General features: G+C 42.4%; 1 protein-coding gene across 2 annotated transcripts in view; it reads left to right on the top strand.

Annotated features, from left to right (window-relative positions):
- Positions 1–240: 240 nt before the first annotated feature.
- Positions 241–13,236, top strand: part of LOC139539898 (N-terminal EF-hand calcium-binding protein 2-like) — a 124,985-nt gene continuing 111,989 nt past the window's right edge. The window contains exons 1-2 of one of the 2 annotated variants that reach the window (XM_071343282.1): positions 241–613; positions 8,051–8,075. In XM_071343282.1, the coding sequence (XP_071199383.1) occupies positions 296–613; positions 8,051–8,075 (343 nt within the window). In that variant the 5' untranslated portion in view covers positions 241–295. The remainder of the gene's footprint in view (positions 614–8,050; positions 8,076–13,236) is intronic. The other variant, XM_071343281.1, reaches the window with a different exon arrangement.

The following is a 13,236-nucleotide window of genomic DNA, read 5'->3' as shown; positions in this document are numbered from 1 at the left end:
AATGTCTCTCAACACGTTTACTTACATTTCCTTACAATAACTTCTACATATACAATAACTTGTCATATATTTAAGCAAGTAGACCTGTATCAGGCAAGATGCTGATTAGTCTAATCGAATATTACCACGGCATCAATAGACAGTCACCTGGAATAGTCCACTAACCCTCTTAAAGTTTGAAGTGATGTTGAGGAGAGGTGTGTTTTCGGAGATGTTCGGAGGGTCGATGATGATGTAAGAGGGGAGGGAGGGATTGGCCCCATAGCGCTCAGCATGAACGCTCCCGTGCAAAAGGATGTGTGAGCAAGCAGCGCGCTACTGCAGGGACGGTGTCCACAAACTGCTCCAAAAAGAACAACCGAAACTCCGGGCTCAGGACAGCAAAGAGCAACCAAAACCCGTGGACCAGGACAGCGAGTCAGCAACGGCTGCACAGTCCGGAAACAGCGGCGCCCAGCCCGGTGCAATTGACGGGCTCGTCCGCTGGATAGTCACCAAGATGAGCGACAACAAAAGCATCTCTACCCGGGAATACACGAAGGAGGAGGCATCGGTTGCCCAAGAGCAGTTCTTCGCACCAGAGCCACGGAAAGGCATCTCTGTTATATTGGATGTAGGTATCGCTAAGTTATCTTACCTGCACATGATTCGTTAATATGGTGGCTGAGGTGGAATAGTTTGCGGGAGAAAGTCCCATTTTAATTCAGTGCGCACTTACGCGCAAAGATCATCCTCAATGTTGTGCAAATACTGTACCTTAATTCTAGCTTCTCTGAATACACATGCACTCACTATAAATATCTTGAAAATAAAGTTTCTCTGTAATCAGTAGGCCTATCTGGCCCATATTTTCCATAAATAGTGGAATAATTCTAAGCACCCATAAACAAATCAAATGGGCTACTCAGAGTTACGTCCCCCCCCATATTGGCTTTGAGTGGTGTTTATAGGCTATACATCCTAGAATATGTATCACATCCGGCAGTGATTGGGAGTCCCTGGGGCCAGTTGTACTGTTAGAGTGGCCAGTTACATTGGACGTTATTGTTGTCATATCGTTTTCTTCACTGCGTTGCAGGCATTAGCAGGCAAAAGACCATGTTCATAATCATCATCGTTGCCACTGTCTAATAACGGATGTAAAAAAAGAACGATAGCAAAAATTTGTTATGTAAAAATTATTTCATACTCCACATTTAGGGGGGCCACAAGGGGGTCCAAAATTGTTGTCACATGGGCACTGCTCTAGGACATTCTAGCTCTGTGAGTGACTTAGAGGTGATGATTGAAGGTTTTTAATTAAACTGTCCATATAGATCCAGCAAGTGACATTTACAGAAGATTTTAGTTGGATTATTGGCCATGAAATGTAAATGTTGTTGTTATTTGCACCGTTTTTAGCCTCAGCCATACCAAACTTTACTACTTGCTTTAATTGCATGTTATCTCTTTTTGAAGGACAAACATATAGTATTAATTAATATTATTTATTGTGCCAGGATTTAAAAAAAAATATAGATATATTTGTCACATGCTGGTGTAGAACAGTGAAATGCTTACTTACGTGTTATTTTCCAACAATGCAGAGTTAAAGATAAAAAACAAAAATATGAGGAATAAATACACAGTGAATAACAATAACGAGTAAAAAATAAAATAATGTGTCAATTTACAGGGAGTACCACTACCGAGTCGATGTGCAGGGGTACGTGGTAATTGAGGTAGCTACTGTATGTACATATAGGTAGGGATAAAGTGAACAGGATAGTTAATAGACAGTAGCAGCAGTTTACAGTGCATTCGGAAAGTATTCAGACCCCTTGACTTTTTCCACATTTTGTTACGTTACAGCCTTATTCTAAAATAGATTTTTTTTTAATCCTCAGCAATCTACACACAATACCCCATAATGACAATGCAAAAACAGGTTTTTAGAAATTAAAATAAAAATAAAAAACTGAAATATTACATTTACATAAGTATTCAGACCCTTTACTCAGTACTTTGTTGAAGCACCTTTTCAGCGATTACAGCCTTGAGTCTTCTTGGGAATGACGCTACAAGCTTGGCACACCTGTATTCAGGGAGTTTCGCCCATTTTCAGGTCTCTCCAGAGATGCTCAATCGGGTTTAAGTCCAGGCTCAAGGACAATCAGAGCCTTGTCCTGAAGCCACTCCTGTGATGACTTGGCTGTGTGCTTAGGGTCGTTGTCCTTTTGGAAGGTGAATCTTTGTCCCAGTCTGAGGTCCGGAGTGCTCTGGAGCAGGTTTTCATCAAGGATCTCTCAGTACTTTGCTCCGTTCATCTTTCCCTCGATCCTAACTAGTCTCCCAGTCCCTGCCGATGGGAAAAACATCCCCACATCATGATGCTGCCACCACCATGCTTCACCGTAGGGATGGTGCCAGGTTTCTTCCAGATGTGAAGCTTGGCATTTAGGCCAAAGAGTTCAATCTTGGTTTCATCAGACCAGAGAATCTTGTTTCTCATGGTCTGAGAGTCTTTAGGTGCCTTTTGGCAAACTCCAATCAGGCTTTCATGTGCCTTTTACTAACTGGGGCGGCAGGTAGCCTACTGGTTAGAGTGTTAGGACATGTAACCGAAAGGTTGCAACATCAAAACCCTGAGCTGACGAGGTAAAAATCTGTCGTTCTGCCCTGAACAAGGCAGTTAACCCACTGTGCCTAGGCTGTCGTTGAAAATAAGAATTTGTTCTTAACTGACTTGCCTAGTTAAATAAAGGTAAAAAAAAAAGAATCTGAGCAATGGCTTCTGTCTGGCCACAACCATAAAGGCCTGATTGGTGGAGTGCTGCTGAGATGGTTGTCCTTCTGGAAGGTTCTCCCATCTCTACAGAGTAACTCTAGGAAGAGTCTTGGTGGTTCCAAACTTCTTCCATTTAAGAATGATGGAGGCCACTGTGTTCTTGGGGACCTTCAATGCTGCAGATATGTTTTGGTACCCTTCCCCAGATGTGTGCCTCGACACAATCCTGTATCGGAGCTCTACGGACAATTTATTCGACCTCATGGCTTGGTTTTTTTCTCTGTGTGTGCCTTTCAAAGGCATGTCCAATCAATTGAATTTACCACAGGTGGACTACAATCAAGGTGAAGAAACATCTGTTGGATGATCAATGGAAAGGATGCACCTGAGTTCAATTTCAAGTCTCATAGCAAAGGGTCTGAATACTTATGTAAATAAGGTATTTGTTTTTTATTTTTAATAAATGTGCCAATATTTCTAAAAACCTGTTTTCGCTTTGTCATTATGAGGTATTGTGTGTAGATTGATGAAGATTTATTTAATTTTATACATGGAATAAAGCTGTAACCTAACAAAATGTGGGAAAAGTCAAGGGGTCTGAATGCATGGTATGTGGTGAGTGTGAAAGTGTGTGTGGTGTCAGTATGCATGTTTGCACATGTTATGTGTGTGTGGCCGTATGTACGGTGTGTGTTGGGGTGTCAGTGTAAGTATGTGTGAGTCTGTGAGTCCAGTGAGTGTGCATAGAGTCAGTGCAAGATAGTTACTGGTACTACCTGTTCTGAGGTTTTGCTTGTAAGCAGGAGGATAGAGTTATGGTCTGATTTTCCAAAGGGAGGTTGAGGTAGGGCCTTGTATGTGTTTCTGTGTGTGGAGTAAAGGTGATCTAGAGTGTGTCACCTCTGGTTGCACAGGTGACATGCTGGTAGAAAATGAGGATTTCAGTTTCCCTGCATTAAAATCCCCGGCCACGAGAAACCCTTCCTCTGAATGTACATGTTCTTGTTTGCTTATTGCTTGTGTTGAGTGTGGTCTTAATGCCAGCATTGGTTTGTTGTGGGCAGCTACGAAAAATATAGATGACAACTCTCTTGGTAAATAGTGTGGTCTACAGCTTCATTTGGTATTCTAACTCGTTATAGCAAAAACTTGAGACTTCCAGGACCTACTGTATATTTAAAGGTATGTGAGTATTGAAAACCCATCTGATTAGAAGAGAAAACTCACAGTAGCTGTTCTTTGTACAGTATTTCTTACAGCCCCATTATTCTCTGTTCTTCTCTCCTCCACACCCCTCCTCCACACAGCAGCGACTGCCTAGAGAAAACAGATCCATCCATTCTTAATGAGGAAAAAAGTCAGGGAGAACGCTGCCTCTCTCTCTCTTGCCCTGTTCCCACCATTCTGTGCCTCGCTCTTTCTCACAAATGTTCTTGCTTATTGTTTGTCATGTCTCTCATTCTTTTCCTCTGTCTCTCATTATTACCTGCTTCTTAATGCTTAATTCTGCCTTGCATGTTACTCAAGTCTCCATCCATCCCCATGACACCTCCGTTCTTTTTCTCTTTGCCAAGACATTCTCATTTGGTGTTCTCAGTTTATCACATGAATCGTTTTGGCTAATGCTCTGCTGAACTGTACAGAATAGGTCACTTTCCTCTATTTACTGTAAACCTCAAAGCTCATCTGTATTGTTTTCTGTTTTATTTGTATTTTTTATGGATTGCCAATCTACTACCACATATCTACACCACAAAATCCATGTGTGTGTGTGTGTATAGTGCCTGTGTGTGTGTCTCTTCACAGTCCCTGTTCCATAAGGTGTATTTTTATCTGTTTTTTAAATCTGATTTTACTGCTTGCATGACGCATTACTTGATGTGGAATAAAGTTCCATGCAGTCATGGCTCTCTGTAGTACTGTGCGCCTCCCATAGTCTGTTCTGGACTTGGAGACTGAAGACATTTTACATTTACATTTTAGTAATTTAGCAGACAGTCTTATCCAGAGCAACTTACAGTACAGCAAAGCAAAGGGTGGCTATTTGAAGAATCTCAAATATAAAATATATTTTGATTTATTTAACACTTGTTTGGTTACTACATGATTCCATATGTGTTATTTCATAGTTTTGATGTCTTCACTATTATTCTACAGTGCAATGTAGAAAATAGTAAAAATAAAGAAAAACCCTTGAATGAGTAGGTGTTCTAAAACTTTTGACCGGTAGTGTAGGCAGATTTTTTTTAATTTTAATTTTCCAGGTCATGGTTTGGCTTTTTCAGGAGAGGCTTTATTACTGCCACTTTTAGTGAGTTTGGTACACATCCGGAGGATAGGGAGGCGTTTATTATGTTCAACATATGAGGGTCAAGAACAGGAAGTAACTCTTTCAGTAGTTTAGTTGGAATAGGGTCCAGTAGGCAGCTGGAAGGTTTGTGAATGTGTCAAGAGATACAGGATTAAAAAACTTGAGTGTCTCCATTTATCTTAGGTCCTGGCAGTTCTGTGTAAACTCAAGACAACTGAGTTTTGGAGAAATACGCAGATTCAAAGAGGAATCCGCAATTTGCTTTCTAATGATCATGATCTTTTTGTCGAAGAAGTACATGAATTCATCACTGTAAAAGTGAAGGCCATCTTCTCTTGGACTTGGGGAATGCTGCTTTTTAGTTAGCGTTGTGACTGTATCAAAAATACATTTTGGATTGTTTTTATTCAGCGTCATTTCCGTTCCAATTTTCTGGGCGCTTGCTTCAGGGCTCGGGTATTTCTGTATACCAGGGAGCTAATTTCTTGTGACAAATGTTTTTAAATTTAGGTCCTTGGTTAGGTGGTTAACTGATCTTTTTACTCCGACATCCTTGGGTAGGTGGAAGAAGTCTGGAAGGGCATCTAGGAATCTTTGGCTTGTCCGAGAATTTAAAGTGCAGCTTTTTATAATCCCTGGTTGGGGTCTGAGCAGATTATTTCTTGCGATTGCAAACGTAATAAGATGGTGTTCCGATAGTCCAAGAATATGAGGAAAAACATTTAGATCCACAATATGTATTCCAGGGTATGACTGTGGCAATGCGTAGGTCCGGAGACAAGTTGGACAAAACCCACTGAGTCGATGATGGCTCTGAAAGCCTTATGGATTGGTTCTGTGCACTTTTCCATGTGAATATTGAAGTCACCAAAAATGTGAATATTATCTTCCATGACTACAAGGTCCGATAGGATTTCAGGGAACTCAGTGAGGAATGCTGTATATGGCCCAGGGGGCCTGTAGTAACAGTAGCTATAAAAAGTGATTGAGTAGGCTGCATAATAACCGTTCTGTTCTTGAACAGGATTGATCACTTTCATTCTTGGTTCTGTTCCTCTGAAAAACATATTTTACGGTTTTCAGTTCTGTTCCCTGAACCAGTTCCAACCGCTGGATAAGACAGTAGCAAACCACACCCTGGCCCCTGGGAACTGAGCTGCTCTAGTTGTTTTATACTTGTCTTAGTAAGTGATACTCTTTGATGTCGTTTTCATTCTATATATTTTAGAGGAGCAGTGTGTGCATTTGGTGTTTGTCCCCTTTTTTTGTCAAATATGTTTTTTTATCTGAAACGAAGTGAAATTGGGTCACCTACATTATGTGACACCATGCTGGTAGGCCTGACAAATGGATGATCAGACAAGCCCCTCAACACAAAATTGGCCAATTTTATACACACACGTCTGCCACTTTTATCATATTATTCCCCACTTCTGTTGCTTTAATTGTGGTTTACATTTTACATGATATGTAATATTTTAATGCACCTTTTCTAATCATGTCAGTGAGGATGAGTCTTTCTGGAGAGTAGGTACCTGTATTTCTTTTGCACATTAGCATTTTACATCATGAATCTTGTTCTTGAGGCAGCTCTGCAGAGTGGTCACTAACTGGCACAGCCACAAAGTCATAAAATCTGATTTTAAACTTAACCTTAACCCTAACATTAACCACACTGCTAACCCTAATGCCTAACCCTAATCTAAAATGAAGCCAATTCTGACTTTGCAATTGGCCCATCTAGCGGTAATCGCTCAGTTCTGCCTCCAGGACAAGACTCATCCCAATAAATGTCAACCTGCAATTCTTTCTCTCTCCCCATCTAATTTCCCCAATCCTTATTTATCTCTCTCTCTCTCCCTCTCTGTCTCCCTCTCTCTCTCTCTCTCTCTCTCTCTCTCTCTCTCTCTCTCTCTCTCTCTCTCTCTCTCTCTCTCTCTCTCTCTCTCAAACCTGACTATTTCATCCACCTCTTGTGTTTGATCTCAAAATTATCTCCTTTCCCTTATCTTTGTATCGCAAAGCAATTCTCCGATAGCAGAAGATATGAACGATTAAGCTCAGCAAACACCATCACTTCTAAATGATTTCAATAGTGCTCTAGCAGTGCCTTTCAGGTGGAGTGGAAGATTGTGGTATTGATCTGAAATCGTTCCCAAGACGTTTTGCTCAGCTTACTTCACCCTCAGATGCCAAAGATAAACATGGCACAGACTTGTTATAAAGGCTTCAATCATCTGCAGTCACATAATAAAGCCGTAGTAATGTATGGTGTGCTCTCTTAGTCACCTGTCCATTGTCTTTTACTTTGTTTTACCTTTCACAGTTTATTCACTCATTGGACCACATTGACAGGCCTCCTGTCAGCTTTCTATGGAGCTTTTCCCAATGTGCATGGTCAATTATTTACCCCTGATTTGTTTTATTAAAACTGCTCAAGTGCTCATCAATCTGGTGAAGCAAATAGATAGTATCAACAAACGCACAAAGGACAAACACCTACAGTATACGCAGTATTTCATACTGTTAAGCTCATTCATGGATGAAATGCACTCACCGCTTTCAAAAGCATAGAAAGAAACAACACATTAATATGTATCCCCCACCAGATATAACAATGGTTACAGAAAATGTATTAGTGTTTTAAACTGGTGTGAATACTGCTTTTCCAGTGACAAACGAATGCTTTTTCTTCCTCTACCCTGCAGCCTTAACTATGCTATTACACACATGAGTGCACAATGTGGTCAGGCTTTTTTAAACATGACTACACTGGGTTTTCACTTACTCTTAACTAGCCATTCAGGCAGGCTTATTTACTGTCTCTGTGTCTCTGTGTCTGTAGCCAGTATCTTTTTAGGCGTTATGGTATCATTGACCTTTTTTGCCATATTCTATCATGTTTCATGTTTTGATACTTTTCACGTGACTAGTCCCTTCGCTAATGCAGAGCTCCTGTTTTGTCTTAACAGATTTTCCGGAGAGCTGATAAGGATGGTAAGTGTGTTTTTGTTTGTTAAACTGATCTGTTATCATGTTGTCTGTGCCCTCTCAGTAAGGTAGCCACCCTGCCCAGTGTTGTGGGTTATTTGGGTGTTGGTTAATTTCCAGGCTAGTACAGCGTTTTGTTTGGTGCCAGCGCTTCCCTCATTCCCTCTGTCACTTGTTTGTTCTGCTGTCGTCTCTTGGAGCCTTTGACAAGACAGAAGAAAACGAACAAGGAGACAACTTAAAAAGCACCGTTTTCATATCAGCCAGATGGCCATCTTCTTGTATTTTCTGGTGTGTGTGTGTATGTGTGTGTGTGTGTGTGTGTGTGTGTGTGTGTGTGTGTGTGTGTGTGTGTGTGTGTGTGTGTGTGTGTGTGTGTGTGTGTGTGTGTGTGTGTGTGTGTGTGTGTGTGTGTGTGTGTGTGTGTGTGTGTGTGTGTGTGTGTGTGTGTGTGTGTGTGTGTGTGCATGCAGTTAGCAAGCAGGATGAGTGCCTGTGTTTTGGGACAGATAACTATTGCAATTTTCCCTCATTCTCTCAATCAATGAGTTGTTAAATTCTTTCATATTTAAAAATTAAAAATAGTTAACTATTCTCTGTGTATGTTTGTTACTAACACAGTAGATACACTACATGGTCAATACACCAAAGTTAATTGTATCTCTTGCAATTTAAGAGTGTGTAACACTTTTGCACGGACACCCAACAATCCTGTAAATGCAAGTTCCCTTTACATTTACCAAATCATTTTCTGTTCTAAAACCAGTGACTTGTCCTTGGTTTTGTTTTACCTAGAGGAATATGGGCTTTTTCCTGTGGGTTCATGAGTAAGCTTCGCAATGGTGAAATCTAACTATTTATTTTTCAAAGGGAAAAACAGCTAATCACTGTGAAAAGGACCACAGCTGCCAAAAGCACATAGTGAAAGAGAATCCTTGTTATTTGATGTATGGAACAAGCTCAGTTCGTGCTATTTTTACCCTCCTCTCCTGGGAAATGTTGTGTGGCTGTTTTAACGAGAGAGAGATGCTAAACACACACATAGAGAGAGAGATTACTTTCTAAATGTAATCTGCTGCACACTGCTAACACTAATATGTGAGAACTCTTTTTTGTGAACAAATGTTTAATTTTGTCGTTATAATAAAGTTGGTGGCAACATGTAAAAATCTTGGTGGAAATCTGTTCCAGCTCAAGTCGACTACAAAACCCATAATGCAATGCTCTCTCTATGGTAGCTAGCTACACACAATAATACCAAAGTAAATATCAGCATGTGAAGTAGCTACAGTAGCTGTAAAATCGCCTAAACAAACTGCATTATCAATTTAGGAGTCTACAATCTTAACATGTTCAACCTGCAGATCGATGTGCCTCGCAGAGTGGGGTCTGACATTCACAATGGCCATGCAACGGCACCATGCAATGCACCTTGGACTGAAGAGGCAGACAAATAGGAGAAATGTGGTGGATTTTCTGTTAAACGACACATTTCTCGAGGTTGGAATATCGTAAAAAATATGGTCAATGGCTCATTCGAGAGAAGACAACCTCCTACGTTATGACATCGGCCAGTATTGAAATCTGACATGTATGATAGACGTTTTTGAGATCTAAAAGTCATATTCCTATTAACTTTCTGTGTAGTGAGAGAGACTTTATCACGGTGCTATATCATACCGGACGGATTTCTGCCTGCTTGAACAGATACACATGAAGACATGAAAACATGAAATTACCCTGGGAATCAATAGAACATCTCTCAGAGATGCACTTAGACAATATAACATTCAAAATTGGTGAATATTTACTTTAAGACAAAAAATCGAAAATAAAATTCAATACATTTTTACAATATAATACATTTTTACTTTGAGGCTAGCAAAGACAAGACTCATCCAAATAAATATCAACCTGCTTATGAAGAGGCAATACAAGACAAAAATGAATATAACCAATTGAACGACATATTGCAGGATGAATCAATGTTACAGTTTATACACAGTTGGCAATACATTTATGTTGCATTTTACTTTATGGGTTTGGTTATATAAACTCAGCAAAAAAAGAAACGTCCTCTCACTGTCAACTGTGTTTACTTCCAGCAAACCTAACATGTGTAAATATTTGTATGAACATAACAAGATTCAACAACTGAGACATAAACTGAACAAGTTCCACAGACATGTGACTAACAGAAATGGAATAATGTGTCCCTGAACAAAGGGGGGGGGTCAAAATCCAAAGTAACTGTCAGTATCTGGTGTGGCCACCAGCTGCATTAAGTACTGCAGTGCATCTCCTCCTCATGGACTGCACCAGATTTTCCAGTTCTTGCTGTGAGATGTTACCCCACTCTTCCACCAAGGCACCTGCAAGTTCTCAGACATTTCTGAGGGGAATGGTCCTAGCCCTCACCCTCCGATCCAACAGGTCTCAGACGTGCTCAATGGGATTGAGATCCGGGCTCTTCGCTGGCCAATGCAGAACACTGACATTCCTGTCTTGCAGGAAATCACGAACAGAACAAGCAGTATGGCTGGTGGCGTTGTCATGCTGGATGGTCATGTCAGTATGAGCCTGCAGGAAGGATACCACATGAGGGAGGAGGATGTGGTAAGGACATTGGTCCTTACATTGGTACCCCAGGTAATCTTAGGTTTCATTACATACAGTCGGGAGGAACTACTGAATATAAGAGCAACGTCAACTCACCATCGTTACAACCAGGAATATGACTCTCCCGAAGCGGATCCTGTGTTTTGCCTTCCACCCAGTACAATGGATCTGATCCCAGCCGGCGACCCTAAACAACGACGCCGTAAAAGGGGCAAACGAAGCGGGCTTCTGGTCAGGCTTCGGAGACGGGCACATCGCGCTCCACTCCCTAGCATACTACTCGCCAATGTCCAGTCTCTTGACAACAAGGTTGATGAAATCCGAGCAAGGGTTACATTCCAGAGAGACATCAGAGATTGTAACGTTCTTTGCTTCACGGAAACATGGCTCACTCGAGAGACGCTAACGGAGTCGGTGCAGCCAGCTGGTTTCTTCACGCATCGCGCCGACAGAAACAAACATCTTTCTGGTAAGAAGAGGGGCGGGGGTGTATGCCTTATGATTAACGAGACGTGGTGTGATCATAACAACATACAGGAACTCAAGTCATTCTGTTCACCTGATTTAGAATTCCTCACAATCAAATGTCAACCGCATTATCTACCAAGGGAATTCTCTTCGATTATAATCACAGCCGTATATATTCCCCCCCAAGCAGACACATCGATGGCCCTGAACGAACTTTATCTGACTTTTTGTAAACTGGAAACCACACACCCTGAGGCTGCATTCATCGTAGCTGGGGATTTTAACAAGGCTAATCTGAAAACAAAACTCCCTAAATTCTATCAGCATATCGATTGTGCTACCAGGGCTGGTAAAACCTTGGATCATTGTTATACTAACTTCCGCGACGCATATAAGGCCCTCCCCCGCCCTCCTTTCGGAAAAGCTGACCACGACTCCATTTTGTTGCTTCCAGCCTACAAACAGAAACTAAAACAGCAAGCTCCCGCGCTCAGGTCTGTTCAACGCTGGTCCGACCAATCTGATTCCACGCTTCAAGACTGCTTCGATCACGTGGATTGGGATATGTTCCGCATTGCGTCCAACAATAACATTGACGAATACGCTGATTCGGTGAGCGAGTTCATTAGAAAGTGCATTGACGATGTCGTACCCACAGCAACGATTAAAACATTCCCAAACCAGAAACCGTGGATTGATGGCAGCATTCGCGTGAAACTGAAAGCGCGAACCACTGCTTTTAACCAGGGCAAGGTGACCGGAAACATGACCGAATACAAACAGTGTAGCTATTCCCTCCGCAAGGCAATAAAACAAGCTAAGTGCCAGTATAGAGACAAAGTAGAGTCGCAATTCAACAGCTCAGACACAAGAGGTATGTGGCAGGGTCTACAGTCAATCACGGATTACAAAAAGAAAACCAGCCCCGTCGCGGACCAGGATGTCTTGCTCCCAGACAGACTAAATAACTTTTTTGCTCGCTTTGAGGACAATACAGTGCCACTGACACGGCCCGCTACCAAAACCTGCGGGCTCTCCTTCACTGCAGCCGAGGTGAGTAAAACATTTAAACGTGTTAACCCTCGCAAGGCTGCAGGCCCAGACGGCATTCCCAGCCGCGTACTCAGAGCATGCGCAGACCAGCTGGCTGGTGTGTTTAAGGACATATTCAATCAATCCTTATCCCAGTCTGCTGTTCCCACATGCTTCAAGAGGGCCACCATTGTTCCTGTTCCCAAGAAAGCTAAGGTAACTGAGCTAATCGACTACCGCCCCGTAGCACTCACTTCCGTCATCATGAAGTGCTTTGAGAGACTAGTCAAGGACCATATCACCTCCACCCTACCTGACACCCTAGACCCACTCCAATTTGCTTACCGACCCAATAGGTCCACAGACGACGCAATCGCAACCACACTGCACACTGCCCTAACCCATCTGGACAAGAGGAATACCTATGTGAGAATGCTGTTCATCGACTACAGCTCAGCATTTAACACCATAGTACCCTCCAAACTCGTCATCAAGCTCGAGACCCTGGGTCTCGACCCCGCCCTGTGCAACTGGGTCCTGGACTTCCTGACGGTCCGCCCCCAGGTGGTGAGGGTAGGTAACAACATCTCCACCCCGCTGATCCTCAACACTGGGGCCCCACAAGGGTGCGTTCTGAGCCCTGTCCTGTACTGTTCACCCACGACTGCGTGGCCATGCACGCCTCCAACTCAATCATCAAGTTTGCGGACGACACTACAGTGGTAGGCTTGATTACCAACAACGACGAGACGGCCTACAGGGAGGAGGTGAGGGCCCTCGGAGTGTGGTGTCAGGAAAATAACCTCACACTCAACGTCAACAAAACAAAGGAGATGATTGTGGACTTCAGGAAACAGCAGAGGGAGCACCCCCCTATCCACATCGACGGGACAGTAGTGGAGAAGGTGGAAAGTTTTAAGTTCCTCTGTGTACACATCACGGACAAACTGAATTGGTCCACCCACACAGACAGCGTTGTGAAGAAGGCGCAGCAGCGCCTCTTCAACCTCAGGAGGCTGAAGAAATTCGGCTTGTCACCAAAAGCACT

Source organism: Salvelinus alpinus, chromosome 15 (genome assembly GCF_045679555.1).
Source record: "Salvelinus alpinus chromosome 15, SLU_Salpinus.1, whole genome shotgun sequence".
Lineage (NCBI taxonomy): Eukaryota > Metazoa > Chordata > Actinopteri > Salmoniformes > Salmonidae > Salvelinus > Salvelinus alpinus.
The sequence above is the reverse complement of the archived record's forward strand: the minus strand, read 5'-3'. Positions and strand labels throughout refer to the sequence as shown.